Below are 18,231 nucleotides of genomic sequence, written 5' to 3'. Positions count from 1 at the left end.
TACAATATTGCTTAAATTGTATTCTTGTCAGAAATGTATAATCTGAACCTAATTTGAAAGAACCCAGACAAACCTAAATTGAGAGGCATTCTATAAAATTGGCCTGTAATCTTAAAAAATGTTAATGTCATAGGTGACAAAGAAAGGCCGAGGGAATGGTGCAAGTTAAAGGAGACTAAAGGGACATTAAGAGGAAGATGTAATGCATGATATTGAGTCTGAAGACTATACACTGCCAATAATTGGTACAACTGACAAATTTAATATGAATAATACATTAGATAATAGTATTATATCAATGTTAAGTTTTCTATATTTGACAACAGTTTTGTGATTATATGAGAGGATTTCCTTGTTTTTAGAAAATTCAGGCAAGTGTAAAGATGTCTTTAATTCTCAAATTTTTAGGAACAATAATCACAACAGCAGCAATAAAGTGTGCAATCTAGGTAAAGGGTACATGATAGTTTTCACAATTTTTCTGTGGGTTTGAATTATTATAAGAGATAAAAATAAGTAAAATAAATAAAATAGATAATATAACTTAATAAAGTTAATTGACTCACCTCAAAATACAGCTCAAATTTGTCAAAAAAAATTACTAAAGATAATGAAAGGAATATTAAGTCAATTATGAAAAGAAGCCTGAGTCTGCCCTATCCTTTTAAACTTTTTCTTTTCTAATTTTTTTCCATGTTTTCATTGACTTTTAGAGAGAGAGGGGAGAGGAGAGAGAGAGAGAAAGAGAGAGAGAGGGAGAGAGAGAGAGAAAGAGAAAGAGAGAGAGAGCTAGAAACATCAATGAGAGCCGAAACCGGTTTGGCTCAGTGGATAGAGCGTCCGTCTGCGGACTGAAAGGTCCCAGGTTCAATTCCGGTCAAGGGCATGTACATTGGTTGCGGGCACATTCCCAGTTGGGGGTGTGCAGGAGGCGGCTGGTCGATGTCTCTCTCTCATTGATGTTTCTAGCTCTTTATTCCTCTCCCTCTCTGAAAAATCAATAAAATACATTTTTTTTTTAAAAAAAGAAAAGAAACATCAATGAGAAAGAACCATTGATCAGCTGCCTCCTGCATACCCCTACTGGGGATCAAACCCAAAACCCAGGCATGTGTCCTGACCGGTAACTGATCAGTGAACCTCTCGGTGTATAGGTGGATGCTCAACCACTGATCAACACTGGCTGGGCAAAGTCCTTAAAACTCTTAAAATAGTCTATCTCAAGAAACTGTGGCTATAAAGTGGCTAAATAAATGAAGCAATTTTTTAATAGAAGGGCTGTGAAAGCTATGTAAGAAGAAAAAAGGCACTATAAAATTGGGCACCTTCTCTCCTAGTGGGCAACCTGCATCCCACTCCCTCAGCCTCAGATACACTCTCCAATCTTTGGAGACCCAGCAATGGATGGGGGTCGGGCTCCCCTCTGTACATTCCCATGTGGCTGGTTACTATTCTGCTTGCCCCAGCAGGGATTCCAGTGAGACAGAGGACAGCTGAGTTCTTAACAATGCGGACAAGAAGCCCAAGAATGTGGTTAAGGACCATATCAGGAAGACTGAGTATTAGAGAAATGGAACGGTGACACTGGAGAATGTGAATAATCTAGCCCAGTGGTCAGCAAACTCATTAGTGAACGGAGCCAAATATCAACAGTACAATGATTGAAATTTCTTTTGAGAGCCAAAATTTTTAAACCTAAACTTCTTCTAATGCACTTCTTCATAGTAGACTCGCCCAGGCCGTGGTATTTTGTGGAAGAGCCACAATGAAGGGACCAAAGAGCCCCATGTGGCTCGCGAGCCACAGTTTGCTGACTACGGATCTAGTCTCAGTGAGGCATCAGCTCTGAAAAACAAATACGATTTCCCTATTGGAGTAAGAATAAGAGCTATGAAGGGAAGAAAAAGGATATCAGCAAGCACAAGTCTAAGTACTGAAGAGGTATTAAAAACCAGGAGAAATGCTTCTACTCAGGATATTTGCAGCCAGCAACTATCTGAATGTCATGGCAATGGTGAGATTTGGGAGATGAATTCTGATTCTCCACATTAAGGTAGTCTGCAATGTAGTAAATTATTATAATTTGCATTTATTATTATAATTTAAGGTAAGATAAAACACTGGTTCAGAGAAAAAGGTTAGATATTTTGCTTTTGGGGAAAACTAAACTGAGCTCAAAACTATAAATTTTTATAAAGAGACATTTGCATAAATATAATTCACTTATCAGTGTTTGGAAAAATAGTTGAGACAAAATTTAATCAGAATAGCTATAGTTAGTTAAGCTGTTACAAAAGAAGAAAATTCTGAACATGCATGAGAGGTAATACTATGTATACAAAATCTGGAATAAGCCGAAACCGGTTTGGCTCAGTGGATAGAGCGTGGGGCTACGGACTAAAAGGTCCCAGGTTTGATTCCGGTCAAGGGCATGTACCTTGGTTGCGGGCACATCCCCAGTAGGGGGTGTGCAAGAGGCAGCTGATCAATGATTCTCTCTCATCTATGTTTCTAACTCTCTATCCCTCTCTCTTCCTCTCTATAAAAAAATCAATAAAATATATATTTTTTTAAAAAATCTGGAATAAGATTTTAACTGAAGAATATTAGAGAACACATATATACAAATAGAAGCCCCTTATTTCCCTCTCTGTAGGAGAGACTTAATATTGGAATGAGCACTTTGAACACTCATGGCTCAACATTAGCTCAACATGTGATAACCCATATAGATGGAATATGAGATATCCTTAAAACGTTTTTTATCCCTTCACCAACCCAAGAAAGTTCAGAGGAGAAAAATCTCATGATGAATAATAATGATTTTTAAAAAAGTCATTATTTACTCACTAGAGGCCCGTGCATGAAATTCGTGCACGGAGGTGGGTGGTGGTGGTGGTGGTGTCCCTTAGCACAGCCTGCACCCTCTCCAATCTGGTATCCCTTGAGGGATGTCCGACTGCCCGTTTAGGCCTGATCCCAGGCAGTCAGACATCCCTCTCGCAATCCAGACTGCTGACTCCCAACTTTTGCCTGCCTGCCTTCCTGAATGCCCTAACCGCTTCTGCCTGCCAGCCTGATCACCCCCTAACCACTCCCCTGCCAGACTGATTGATACCTAACTGCTCTCTTGCCAGTTAATTGCCCCTAACTGCCCTCCCCTGAAGGCCTGGTCACCCCTAACTGCCCTCCCCTGCAGGTCTCGTCCCCCCCAACTGCCCTTCCCTATAGGTCTGGTTCCCCCCACTTCTTCTCCCCTGCAGGCCTGGGTCACCCCCAACTGCCCTTCCCTGAAGACCTGGTCCCCCCTAACTGTCCTCCCTTGCAGGCCTGGTCCCTCCCAACTGCCCACCCCCCCTGCTGGCCATCTTGTGTCCACACCAGGGCTGCCATCTTGTGTGTTGGAGTGATGATAGAGGCCTGATGCACGGGTGGGGGCTGGTTGGTTTGCCCTGGAGGGTGTCCCGGATCAGGGTGGGGGTTTCCTTGGGATGTGGGGCAGCCTGGGCGAGGGGCCTGTGGTGGTTTGCAGGCTGCCCACCCTCTACGCCCCTATCGACCCAAGCAGAGGCCCTGGTATCTGGAATTTATTTATCTTCTATAATTGAAACTTTGTAGCCTTAAGTAGAGGCCTGGGCCAGCCAGGGTGGGCGGGACGCTTGGCTTCCTCTATCGCTGGGGGCAATCCAAGCCTCCTGTTTGCTATAGCTCTGTGGCCGCCACCCTATTTGTTGGGTTAATTTGCATAGTCACTCCTGATTGGCTGGTGGGCATGGCTTGTTGGCGCAGCGGAGGGATTTATGTGACTAGTAAATGACTTCTAAAGTCCCTTCTAATTGACTTCTAAAGTCCCTTCTAATTTTAAGGTTTGAATCCTGTGATTACTATAAGGAGATTAAGTAGAAGTACATATAACAGAGTGTGAACCACCTCCTGTAAGGGTTCTGACAACGTCTAGTGGTTCTGTTTGGGTGATCTGCATTTTTTTTTTTTTTTTTTTTAATTATCTGCTTCAGTGTTTTGGAATCCGTAAATTAAAGGCTTATTCAATGCCTGGGAGCTAATTAGTCTTTCTTTCCACTTCTAAGATTGTTGAATACTACTCATTCAATGAGAAAGTAAAATAACTATATGTATTGATACCTAAAAGTCTCATACAGGATTGAAGGGAGAGTATTTTGGTATACCCACTTAAGAAAAATTGGCAGTACCCAGCTGGTGTGGCTCAGCGGTTGAGCAATGACTCACAAACTTGGATATGATGGTTGGATTCCCTATCAGGATACATACCCGGGTTGCTGGCCCAATCCCCAGAAGGGGAGGCAGCTGATCAATGATTCTCTCTCATCATTGATGTTTCTATCTCACTCACCCTCTCCTTTTCTGAAATCAATAAAAAAAGAAACTGGCAATATCTAATAAAGTTCAACTTCATACCCTACAACCAGCAATTCCACTCCTACATATCTACCTCATAAATTCATACATATGTTCACCAAACACTGACCTAGCAGCACTATAAATTGTGGCAGTCATACAATAGAAAAAAAAAGTCAGTAAGGAGAATAAACTACCACTTTACATGGATAAATCTCAAAAACATAATTTGAGCAAAATGAGTCAGGTATGAAAAAACACATAGTATATGATTTTATTTATGTAGATTTCAAAAACCGGCAAAATTCATCTACAGTGTTAGAAATCAGATAGTGGCTACTTTAAGTGGGAAGAATGTAAGTAGTTAAGAGTGTGTGGGTGTTATGTGTATATCTGCATAACTGTAATAGGACAGGAGGAAGGACTCTGGGATGTCAGTAATGTTCCATGTCTAAATCAAAGTGCTCAAATACGCACAAAGTCAAATTAACTTGTATACTTTTGTATGTGCGTTATTCTTCAATAAAAACTTTGTAGAAAAAGAAGACTATCCCTTCTTCAGTGATACCTCATAATAGACATCAAAGTTTAAGGAAAGCCCTAGCCATTTTGCTCAGTGGATAGAGCATTGGCCAGCAGACTGAAGAGTCCTGGGTTTGATTCTGGTCAAGGACACATGCCCAGGTTGTGGGCTTGAACCCCAGTGGGGGGCGTGCAGAGGGTAGCCGATCAATGACTCTCTCTGATCATTGTTTCAGTTTCCCTCTCCCTCTCCTTCTCTCTCTCCCTTCCTCTCTGAAATCAATAAAAATATTTAGAAAAAAAAATAAAGCTTAAGGAAAGAGTCAGTCTTCTTTTGAGGATCTTATTAGAAAGCTTGCCCTCATATAGTTTGGGTGATCTGGACTAGTGCTTAAGAGACCAATAAGCCACGAAAAAAAATTACATAATTGTCCAACTCCAATTAATGGAATTAAAACAAAGACACAATTCAATACTGGTGCTTAAAGACACTAGCTTCCTTCATTGTACTTCTTCTTCTTTTTTAAAAAAAATATATATTTCATTGGATTTTTTACAGAGAGGTAAGGAGAGAGATAGAGAGCTAGAAACATTGATGAGAGAGAAACATTGACCAGCTGCCTCCTGCACACCCCCCCACTGGGGATGTGCCCGCAACCAATGTACATGTCCCTGACTGGAATCGAACCCAGGACTTTTCAGTTCACAGACTGACACTCAATCCACTGAGCCAAACTGGTTTTGGCTCATTGTACTTCTTGAACTATTTCTAATGGCTAGATGCATTTTTTACACTAACCTGAAGCAATAGCTGCCTCCACGGAGATCTGGACCCAAGTTTAAATCCCTTTTAAAAGCAGAATTTGTGCCAGAAGCTGCATATTCATGTTATTGATTCTATTCTACATCTTGTTAGCTATTTAACCAGGAAAATTTTACAAGAGTAGATAGATCTGTCACTATTTGTTAAACCAGGTCATGATTTCCAGAATGCCTTGAAAGATGAAATATATTAAAAAATAAACATGAATAAAAATCCAACCCCATTTCACATAAAACAAAGCAGAAAAGGAGTTAAAATAAACATGAATAAAAATCCAACCCCATTTCACATAAAACAAAGCAGAAAAGGAGTTATAACAAACTGATAGAATAAGAGCCAGATATCATTACAATGTTCTTACCGGTGTAGTTTGCCACCATAAAATGGCTTAGTGTGAAAAGTGATGCTGGCTGAATAACCAGTTTTTGCACAGTTGACACTGACTTTGCCACCCAGTTCCACCCAAGGAACAGTTAAAATCGACCGGGCAAATGCACAAGGTAGAGAAAATGTATACTCTTCTCCATGCTCCAATAGACTCAGGATACCTAAATATAAGAACATGAAGATTGTTACTATCGTAAAAATACAGCTATGAAAAATCCACATTATGTTTTCTCCAGTCAAGTAAATAAACATAATTTTGCTTAATTTTTATTTAACTTTGGATGAAATTGGCTTCGTTTACAATTGTATTGGACACCAATTCTTGCTAATAATGAATCACGATTACTTCCACTGTGACCTCACTATTTCTGTGGGGTTCATAGACCCAGATAATGTTCAGTGGAAATAGTACAAGAGTTCCCTCTAACAATCCTAAAAATAAAAAATAAAAACCTTACGTCAGAGTTTAAGGCCATGCTAAGATTTGATAATTATTAAATATTACAAAAAGTATGCCAAAGCCATACTGACATCCCCAGTAGGGGGTGTGCAAGAGGCAGCTGGTCCATGTTTTCTCTCTCATCGACGTTTCTAGCTCTCTCTCTCTCCCTCTTCCTCTCTGCAAAAAATCAATAAAATATATTTTAAAAAATATTACAAAAAGTAACTAGTATTAACAACTTTTTCAGCAGTTTGGAAATAACTTTGTTTAATATTATAGAATCATAGACCTTAAAATCTCAGATGGTATGATGAAAAGTGTTCTTCATTCTATTTTATATATATTAAGGAAAAAATGAAATTTTGTGACAAAACTATGGTCATCAAAATTCTGTTTGCCAAATTTTGAAGTATTTATGGTAAAGTTACAAGAGACAGAAGTGGTAGTTTTCAAAAAAATATAGAGCTCTAAGTGGGCTTGTTACATATTAAGTGATGCTATATTAAGAAGTTTAAAAAAACATATAAAAAGGGAATTAAATTAATGACTAATTAATCTATCTATATATATAAAAGGCTAAGGGATCATCTGTCCAGTGGCTATGATGCACAATGACCACCAGGGGGCAGACAATCAATGCAGGAGCTGCTGAGCTGTGGTGACTCGGCAGCAGCGGTTCTCAGGTAACACACCCCAGAAACAGGGAGGAAGGAGCCTGATTCTGGGTGTGTTGCCTGAGAACCTCCTTGCAATCCAGGACACCCCTTGGGGGATGTTGAAGAGCCGGTTTCAGCCCAATTCCCGCAGGCCAGGCCAAGTGACCCCACCTTCTGGAGGGACCCCGCTCACTCAGCAGACGCCCTTCGAGCCATGGCGCCACCCCAGATGCGGCTGGCTGGGGAGGGACTGTGGAAGGCTGGCTCCAGGGCGTGCCCGGCCTATCTCGTGCAGTCCTGTCCTGCCAGCCACTTTCTAATTAATCTCCTTTCAATGTGCATGAATCCGTGCACCAGGGCACTAGTACTAAATAATTAAAGAGACTCTAAGAAGACTTGAGCTCTATTACCAACTTTAGCTTATTATCTAGTTAACATCAAAATAATTACTGAACTGGATATGTACCACTGGTCTGAACTGTTCCAGTATCTCTCTCTTAATGAATGCTCATTAAGTACTCTGTTCTTAATATTCACAAATTAGGGCAAGAGCTACAATAAATATTTTAACATAGTATACTTTTAGGATAAGCAAATAGACAATCTGAGAGTCTACTTTACATGTAGTAACCAACTTTTTTTTTATTGCCCTTAGTTTTAAGAAGTATATTTTTTATTGATTTCAGAGCAGAAGGGAGAGAAAGAGAGATAGAAACATCATGATAAGAGAGAACCATGGATTGGCTGCCTCCTGCATGCCCCGTAATGGGGATCTGGGGATCGAGTTTGCAACCTGGGCGTGTGCCCTGACTGGGAATCGAACTTGTGACCTCCTGGTTCATAGGTCAATGCTCAACGCCAGTCAGGCACCCTTAGTAGTTTTCATAAAGGGCAACAATAAATCAAGAATTATTGAGCCATTTCATAGGGGATATGGTTCTGACTATAAGATGTTTATATATAATATAATGGGAGATGTCAGAGACATAATTTACTTGGGTATACTTCAAGTGTTTAATAATAAATTGATTAACTCGAAGTTGAAAAAGATATTTTTATGACTTTTCTAAAAATATATGATCTTATAAACTGGATTTAGAATCTTTGATTTCTAAGAATACATTTCACATAAGTATGATGGCATACACTGTGGAATTTAAGACCTGAAGAAATAAACACCCAGTTTCAAATGTATGTGATAAGACACTAGTAAAAACAACTGAGATCCAAAGAATTCTAAAATATCTTTTATCTAATAAACAGAATTTTCTTCAACTATTAAATAAAAACATGGCTTCTGCCCGGCTGGTGTGATTCAGAGATTGAGCGTCAACCTATGAACCAGGATGTCACAGTTTGATTCCTAGTCAGGGGACATGCTGAGTTGAGTTGCAGCCTTGATCTTTAACGGAGAGGCAGCCAATCAATGATTCTCTCTCATCACTGATGTTCCTATCTCTTTCTCCCTATCCTATCCTCTTTGAAATCAATAAAAATATATTTTTAAAAAATAATAAAATAAAAAGCATAGCTGCTGTAGGAGCAAAATGAATTGTCGTAAGTTCCATTCTATTATTTAATTTACTTTCTTTTGAGGGTAACCAATAACAATTTAATTTCTAAAAGATGATTCATGAATATATAATTAAGATTTAAATAATAAAAAATTATCTATTATATATCTCTTCCACAATTAACGCATGGTTAAGATATTAATGTTTTCCTCAGATCTTGAGGTATTTCCTTTCATGGAGAGGGAGAGGCTATCATTACCAGTTTCCTTGTTATGTGAGCTGATAAGAGAATGTCCTGAGGAATAACGGGCCAAAGAATGAGGTTCTCTGCCTCCCTCTGGCTGTGCCTTTCTTAACCTGAATTACCAAGACACAGCCCATCATCCAGACTTCAGTTTTTTAATCTATGAAATAAATAAATGTATTTATGAAGAGGTCAGGGCTAATGTTAAAAGCTATAGGTGGCAAACTTTATTTTTAAACTATTAAAATATTTTCTAATGTTATAAAACTCTTGTTTAGTTTGAAACATTATCTGGAAAATGGTTAGACTTACAACAGATGTTAAAAATACTGCAGGAAAAACTGGAACGGGGATAAAATATTTTCTTTGCAGCTACAATTACACAATCTCAAAATGTTAGAGCTATAGGCTTAATTATGTCCTACGCTGTTAAGTTTACATTCAGAACAAATTATTCTATGAATAATGGTGTTCCCTTAACATTAAAATGGTACTTTTTTCTGCCTTTATACAGGGTAGGATAAAAGTAGGTTTACAATTTTGAGTATGCAAAAGAGTTTATTCTTATATTATTATCATTGTATTATTTTCCATACAAACAACTGTAAACTTATAATACTTTTGACCCACCCTATATTTGCAGTAATTCTGCAATGATTTCTGTGGACGCTTTTTTTGTTTTGTTTAGGTATTCTTGGCCAAAAAACACTGTATTTCCTAAATTATTTTTTCATAATCTTTAGCTGAAGTAGAATTAAAGTTTGGCGATGTATTTTAAAATAGTCTATTAATATCTCCTTACAAATGTGGATATATTTAAAAGAAATAGAAAAGATGAAGATTTATCTATAAGATATTTCTTGAGTGCTTTTTATAATAATGAAAAAATATATTTTAAAGTATTATCAGTGACATAAAAAATTAATATTTAGTGTAAAAATAAGTGGGAAAGAAAACTATATGGACAGAATTAGTCCTAAGTTTATAAAACTAAAATAAAAGTATGAACATACACACACTCAAAATTACAAAATGTTAGCAAAATTTATCCATTTCTGAATGGAAGGATTAGAGATGCTCTTATTTCCTCCTTGATACTCTGCTAAGTTTTCTACAATAAAAATGTTTTACATTTAAAATCAGGAAAAAATGTAATAGAATTTATATTTTTCATTAATATGCCCCCTCTCCCCACCAGCATTCTGTAACATACTAGAAAATGGGGGGGGGGGGGGGGAGTAGTACACATAACATTTCAAGTTTATAATTCACATTTATTTAGATTCCCAAACTTTAAGATTATAATTTGATATTAAAAATTGGCGAACAAATTTCCTACTTACCTTCTCCAACCATCGTCACGCCTATCGACATGCCTAAGAATTTGCTCTTAGTCCAGACATGCGCATTTACGCACATCTTCCTCTCTGCACATTCTGCGTAAAATCCTGATACTGGAGGATGATGGGAAACCTGTTCAGCAACAAATCTGACTGTATAGCAGTCTGGTCCCACCTGGCTTCCAGCCTCCTCTGATGGAGGAGCATGATTTGGGACTGCCTGGGTGGAAGAGTTGCTTGTAACACTGGATGCTACCTCGCTTTTTGGCATCTTCCAGGAACAGTGAAATGTTTCTCCAATGATAGGATTGTACGGTTTCTTAGCAATGGCTCCCTTACGGCCTTCATGAAATGAGGTAAGGTAGTACTCAACAAAACGAATCATCCTGTCCTCAGCTGTGGCTCCATTAGTGATGGCTATAAACAGATCGGGATGAGACATAAAGTCTGCATACATTTCCAGCAAGGAACGCTTCTCTAGGATAAATGTAGGAAGCACCACCTAGAACAATAAAAACAACAAAATAAAGAAATGTTAATCCAATGTAGGTAACTATTCTTATCTCAGAAAACATTTTAGCCTAAATGGTTATTAAACACAAAGCCACAAAGCTCATTAGAAAATAAGTATTGGTTTTACCAATTATACATAAATAAATAAAATTTTAAGATTTTTTTAAAAAGCATGCTTAACAGGAAACAAAAATCTTCCCAAGTGGAGAGAAAGGAAGAAGAAAAAGAGAAAGAGAGAGAACCGGGGAGTCCAAAAGCCATCTAATAAGAGTTTGAGAGAGAGAGAGCAGCAAAAAAAATGGAGGAGAGAAAATTACCAATGAAATAATTCAAGATTTCAGCAGGGACCGGTTTGGCTCAGTGGATAGAGCGTCGGCCTGAGGACTGAAATGTCCCGGGTTCAATTCCGGTCAAGGGCATGTACCTTGGTTGCGGGTACATCCCCAGTGGGGGGTGTGCAAGAGGCAGCTGATCGATGATTCTCTCTCATCAATGTTTCTAACTCTCTATCCCTCTCTCTTCCTCTATGTGAAAAATCAATAAAAAAGTATAAAAAAAATAATTCAAGATTTCAGAGAACTGAAAAATATGAGTTTTCAATACTGCAACCTTTTGGTGTATGGAATGACACTCCAACCAATTGAACAACACCAGCCAGGGTTATATATACATCTTTTTCTTTTTAAAAAGTACATATTTTTATTGATTTCAGAGAGGAAGGGAGAGGGAGAAAGAGACAGAACATCAATGATGAGAATCATTGATTGGCAGCCTCCTGCATGCCACGCCGCACCCTGGGGATCAAGCCCGCAACTGGCATGTGCCCTTGACCGAAATCGAACCCTGGACCTTTCAGTCTGCAGGCTCTATCCACTGAGCCAGATGAGCAAGAGCTATGCGTCTTTTAAATTAACAAGGCACAAATGTGGGAAAAGTATATTATACCCAGTTATTCACGCCAAGAGAGCGCTTAACCATCTGCATTACTATCACAGCACATTCTTTTCAAATGTCTTATGCCTCATAAACCACAACACTGTACTTATACCTTATGTACCTAAGTCTACTAAAGGACAGCAACTCCCTTATGTGATTTCTCATTATAACTAATTTTAGAACTAACAGTCTTTTCTGAACTACTAATATGAAAATAATTTCTGGAATAAAAATGTAAATACTGACGAAACTAGTTTGGCTCAGTGGGTAGAGCGTCGGTCTGCGGACTGAAAGGTTCCAGGTTCGATTCCGGTCAAGGGCATGTACCTGGGTTGTGGGCACATCCCCAGTAGGGGGTGTGCAAGAGGCAGCTGGTTGATGTTTCTCTCTCATCGATGTTTCTAGCTCTCTATCTCTCTCCCTTCCTCTCTATAAAAAAATTAATAAAATACATTAAAAAAAAAGATACCCAGTTGAGATGTTGTTAGATGAAGATGAAAGGTTAATGGCTTCTTTATTAATTCCAAAAAATGTCTGCTTCTTAGCAGGCTATTAATTCCATCATTTTTATTTTATTTTAAGCTTTAATTGGCTTTATTAAGTGATCCATGAATCGGGCAGCATTCAATCTAGCAACTAGAAGTGTACTCCCCAATCCACTTACTTTTAAACCCTTCTTAAAATGACTGTAAGTTTAAGAAAACAAATAAATGTGTTTTTTCAAAATTTGAAATACTTCTAAATGAATATAAAAGGCAATGTGCTTTCTATTCAAATTATATCTTCAGATGAATAATTTGCTGAATCGAAGAACCTTTTAACCTACTTTCACTATTTCACTGGCATAAAAAAACCTCAATTTGAAATACACTTCATAAGTCAATTTTGTAATGCCATACTAATGCAAAGTAATATCAGTAGTAATTCAAAGTACATAATCCACAGTAGTAAATATTTGACACATATAGGTTTTAAACATGATTTTGTGTGTGTGTGTGTGTGTGTGTGTGTGTGTGTGTGTGTGTATAAAATCCTTAACCGAGGATCTTTTCCCATTGATTTTGAGAGAGAGTGGAAGGAAGAGGGAAAGACAGAGGGAACACTAATGTGAGAGAAACACATTGACTGGTTGCTTCTTATATGAGCCCCGATCAGGGCCGGGGCCAGGGAGGAGCCTGCAACCAAGATACATGACCTTGACTAGAACCCGGGACCCTTTGGTGTTCAGGCCAACGCTTTATCCACTGAACCAAACCAGCTAGGGGTAACCCTGATTATTTTTTTAAATTGACATAGATTAACTGTTAAAAACAAATTAAGGCATACTAATTAAATAATCTAGGAATGGAGAAGATTGGCTTAAAATTAAAACTATAGATCAGTGCTAATCACACTTTAATGTATACACGAGTCACCTTGGAGTCTTATTAAATGTGGTACCTGGTCCTCTGAGTCTGGGATTGGAGGCTACGATTCTGCATTTCTAACAAGTTCTCAGGTAATGGTGATTCTAACTGGTCTTCAGACCACACTCCCTCCCTCCCCCGCCACCAGTTTCATTGAGGTATAACTGACAAAACTGTAAGATATTTAAAAAAATATATATTTTATTGATTTTTTTATAGAGAGGAAGAGAGAGGGACAGAGAGTTAGAAACATTGATGAGAGAGAATCATCAATCAGCTGCCTCTTGCACACCCCCTACCGGGGATGTGCCCGCAACCCAGGTACATGCCCTTGATAGGAATCGAACCCGGGACCTTTCAGTCCACAGGCCAACGCTCTATCCATTGAGCCAAACCAGTTTTGGCTATAAGATATATTAAGTATATATTATGGTAATTTTATATACACATATATTGTGAAAAGATTCCCACTATCTAGTTAATTCAGACATAGTCTGCAACCTATGTATGGCCTTTTGTCAAATCTGGCATCCTGCTTTTATATATAAAGTTTAGTTAAAACATAGCCATGCCCAATTCAACATATTATCTATGGATACTAAGGCAGAGTTAAGTAGTTCCAACAGAGACCTATGCCCACATAGCCAAAAAATAATTACTTTCTGGTCCTTTACAGAAAATGTTTGTTATAGATAATACCCAAAATGTGCTATCCAACATGGGAAGTAAGAGTAAAGTAGAAGTATCAATGCCTTTCATGGTTTTGTGGGGTTATACATCCTTTTCTTTTTCTTTTTTGTTAATCCTCACCCGAGGATATTTTTTCCATCGATTTTCAGAGACGGTGGAAGGGAGAAAGACACAGAGAGAGAAACATCAATTGATTGCCTCCTGCACACTGGGGCCAGGGAGGATAGGGATAGAGCCTGCAACAGGGGCATGTGCCCTTGACCAGAATTGAATCCAGGACCCTCTGGTATACAGGCTGACGGTCTAACCACTGAGCCAAGGTGGCTAGGACCATCCTTTTCTTTAGATTTCAGTTCTGTCTACCAATGGACCCTTTTAATTTTGTACAGAAACAAGAAAACTGTAAGTCCTCATTTGCTAAGAAACTTCCTGCTGGTAATATTTTTTAAAATAAGAAATTACTTTATTGAAAATTAAGAAATGCTGATCAAGAGACTAAGAAACAAACTCATAAAGACTAAAAAGCCCTGACAACATTAATGATTGCAGGTATAGCAGGTATAGTCCTGACCAATGACCTCCACAGACAGTTTATCCCATTACTTACTCTTGTTAAGTCCATGCCCAGCTTGAGCTGTGACAAGAGATGTAGGATAACACTGCGTTGCTCTTCCACAGCTCCCAGGTCTTCCTCCTTGTTGTCATAAGTATCCTCCACCTCATCATCTGTATTTATTTCTTCAGGTTCCTTGATGCAAAACAAGTCCATTGTTACAAATGCTTATTCATATCCTTCAAGAAAAAGTTTAAACATCAGACTTGAAGACATTTATGTTGGGCCTAAATCAATCCGAGAACGGGCAAAAATCTTTTTACAAATGTAACTTCCAACACCTCGTCATAGAATAGATTTACTTCAATGAACCCATTATTGCTGATGCTGAACTCTTTTTAAGATTTTGCCATATATATCATATAATATATATATATATGTTGCAAAATTAGGGTATTTCAAAAAGAGTGAAAAATGTCACTTATGAATCTCGGGCTTTGTAAGGCATTGACCACCTACCTGGGAATACCACCACTACCTATAACTTAAGTTTTTTTCAAGATATTTTGAGACAAATATTTGTCCTATTCTAAACTAAAACTAAAAACGTAAAATTTAAAAGTGACTGTGCATGTCAAATTTAACTATTATAATCTATACTCATTCATTCTTGGAGTTGTCAGGAAGAAACCTAGGGTATGGAAATCCTGCAGTTACTCACGCCTTCTTCTTTTTTAAATTGATCTTAGAGAGGAAGGCAAGGAGGGAGAGGAAGAGAAACTTCAGTTATTTCCTGCTTGCACTCCAACCAGGTGTATAGGATGCCCAACCAACTGAGCCACACCAGCCAGGACCCTCATGCCTTATTAATACCACAAAAAGTTCTTTGCTCAGCTCTTCAGTCTGTCAGTCAGTCAGCCAGTTAGTCAATCAAAAAACCCTTGGAAAACTGAAAATGTCTACCTTTACCTCAATAAGGTCTTAGCTCCAAATAATTGGTTTAAAGAAACTTAATTTCTTATTTATTTCTATTTAAACATCAATACCAGTTTCAAATCCCAAAATTCTAAAGAATCTTATCACATGTCACTTTCCATGTTTACCTGGGGGTGGTGTCCCATCTCTCTCATGGTATCTCTTCTTACTACCTCAATGCAAGACATGTATATTGCCTTTAGTACTGTATTAGATTTTAAGTTATGAGGATTTTAAAAAGGAAATAACCTTCCTTTTGTTAAGACAAGATTTCCTTCTTTTTAAAAATATATAGATTTTTAGTGATTTCAGAGAGAGGAAGGGAGAAGTAGAGAAAGACAGAAACATCAATGATGAGAGAGAATCATCATCAGCTGCCTCCTGCATGCCCCACACTGGGGATAGAGCCCACAACCTGGGCATGTGCCCTGATTGGGAATTGAACAGTGACCTCTTGGTTCATAGGTCGATGCTCAACTACTGAGTCATGCTGTCAGTCAGGCATAACTTTCCTTTTTAAAGATGTCCCTGCCTTTGGTTTTCTCGTCCCATAACCAAATCCTATCATCCAAGAAGTTAATCTATTTTGTGTAGCTAGGCAGAGAAAACCAATCCTAATCAGGCACAAAATCAAGAACTTAATGTTCTCTCAAAATACTCACAACAAAATATTAAACATAGTGACAGAGTTAAAGGGTAGTGGGTTTCTAGCCATTCTTCTACCTCTTTCTCCTTTTTTCCTCCTCTTTTCTTCTACCAAGGAAATCTGTATCTGTTCAAATTCTGATAAATCAATTAATGGCTTAGTTTATTTCCTCTTGTTAAGACTACACAATTATTGTTTGTACAAATCAGAATTACTTCTGTTTTTTAGAGCTTGAAGAGAAATTTCAAAGGCTTTCTCACTTCCTCCTTTCAATGACTAGGAAGTCTTTCCATGAAGTATTTCCTGTTATCTATCCTAAGTCATTTGCACAATATAGTTTACGTAAACATTCTTGGGAAAGTTTATTCATCATAAAACAGGGGCGGAGGGGTTGATTATCCCCCCCTCTCTGTATGGATATTAACTATAATAATTATTCACTTGAGAAAAGTTGAAAACACACCACACAACCTAACAGGTCCTGGTTATATAATGTTCTCCAGTCCTCTGACTAGGTACCACTGCATTGGGGTCATAACCTAAGACACAGATTAATAATGCAAATGTAACCCTGACATGATTATACAAGATAAAGTTTACGTTGCAGTTTCCCCTAATGAAAAGAGTATTAAATTAAAGAAATACAGTATAATCTGGCAGAAAACCTATTTAAAGAAATATAGTTTTTATTGTATTTATAAAAATAGTCAACTCACTTATTAGAATAGAAAAAAAAAAAAAAAGGAATTCTATTGAATACTGATTCTAAAACCTGGTATGAATGAAAAAACTTGGAAGGTCTCCTTTCTTTTTAAAATGGCTCTTCTTATAGGTCACCATGTCTTTCTAAAGAAAAGCTTAAGGTAAAAGAATAAAATAAATAAAGCATTGCCAAATTTCAAATAAATTCCAAATGTATAAAATCCCTACAAAACCAGAATGGTTAGCAAATAGTGTAGAACAAGGAATTCATTCAATCTGGAGATTGCATGGCAAACACACACACACATTTTCTGTCCTGATTCCTGACTTGGGCACAACAGAACCAGGATCTTCATTTTAGCCTCATGGGGTTTATTTACTCCATTGCCTGACACGAAACCTCCACAGCTATGTATCTCCAACTTGCATCAACACTCATATTTCAAAAAAAGGCATATGTGAATTTTTTATATTCATGTCTATTATGATGTATTCAATTAAGTCTAATGTCTTGTAATTTAGTAAAATATGTATTAATTTTTTCTACTTACATGTGATATAATTTGTCTACTCAACATTTCTTTTTTTCCCCCAATATATTTTATTGAGTTTTTACAGAGAGGAAGGGAGAGAGATAGAAAGCCAGAAACGTCGATGAGGGAGAAATATCGACCAGCTGCCTCTTGCACATCCCCTACTGGGGATGTGCCCGCAGCCAACGTACATGCCCTTGACCGGAATCGAACCCGGGACCCTTCAGTCCGCAGACCGACGCTCTACCACTGAGCCAAATCAGTTTCGGCATGTCTACTCAACATTTCAAAAGATTTGAAAATATAACAATCTTCTCCTCCCTACCTCTGTGCTGCATCTCCAACATATGCCTCTATCCTGACCGCCAGCACGTTTTGTATTCTCATTTAGAAGAATAAAGATGGAGTATATAATCTATTGCTTACAGTTTTTTGACTTGCAAATTATATCTCAAGTCCTAATCTCTCTCCAAAGCTTTAATTTCATCATTTCCAACTGCTTTTTATATATATTTATAATCACTTATCCTCTTTTCACATAAAATCCAACTATATTCATAAATCATACTAAACCTTTTTTCTCAAAAAGCTTTCTTCCTAATTTTCCTAGCTTTGTGACTGGCACCACAATCTTATCTAATCATTTAGGCTAAAAAACTTGGGATCATCTTTGATCCAACCTTATATCCAGTCAATTATAAGTCCAACTGATTTTTCATTTGAGGTGCATGTTACCTATTCATTTGTCTTCACTTCAACTTCTATACCTTCTATCCACACTTTAATTACAAGTGCCTTCTTAAACAAAGCATCCCTCCCCCCATGCTCATGACCCTGTTATATATATATATATATATATATCACATTTAAGACAAAATTATTCTATAAGATTTTTATTCTCCTCTGGGCACAGCTTACACTGTATTCTATGGAGCAATACTCCAGAGATTATCATTCCACGCAGAATGCAGC

General features: G+C 37.7%; 1 protein-coding gene across 2 annotated transcripts in view; it reads right to left on the bottom strand.

The window, feature by feature from the left end:
* OSBPL11 (oxysterol binding protein like 11) overlaps positions 1-18,231 on the bottom strand; it is an 81,297-nt gene that overhangs the window by 11,859 nt on the left and 51,207 nt on the right. For both annotated transcript variants that reach the window (XM_084871609.1, XM_084871610.1), the window contains 3 exons: positions 14,458-14,598; positions 10,309-10,807; positions 6,084-6,270 (listed from right to left, as the gene is read on the bottom strand). In XM_084871609.1, the coding sequence (XP_084727735.1) occupies positions 6,084-6,270; positions 10,309-10,807; positions 14,458-14,598 (827 nt within the window). The remainder of the gene's footprint in view (positions 1-6,083; positions 6,271-10,308; positions 10,808-14,457; positions 14,599-18,231) is intronic.

Source organism: Pipistrellus hanaki, assembly GCF_964339955.1.
Source record: "Pipistrellus hanaki genome assembly, chromosome: 2".
Classification (NCBI taxonomy): Eukaryota; Metazoa; Chordata; class Mammalia; order Chiroptera; family Vespertilionidae; genus Pipistrellus; species Pipistrellus hanaki.
Note: the sequence above shows the minus strand (reverse complement) of the source record. Positions and strands in the feature narration are given on the sequence as shown.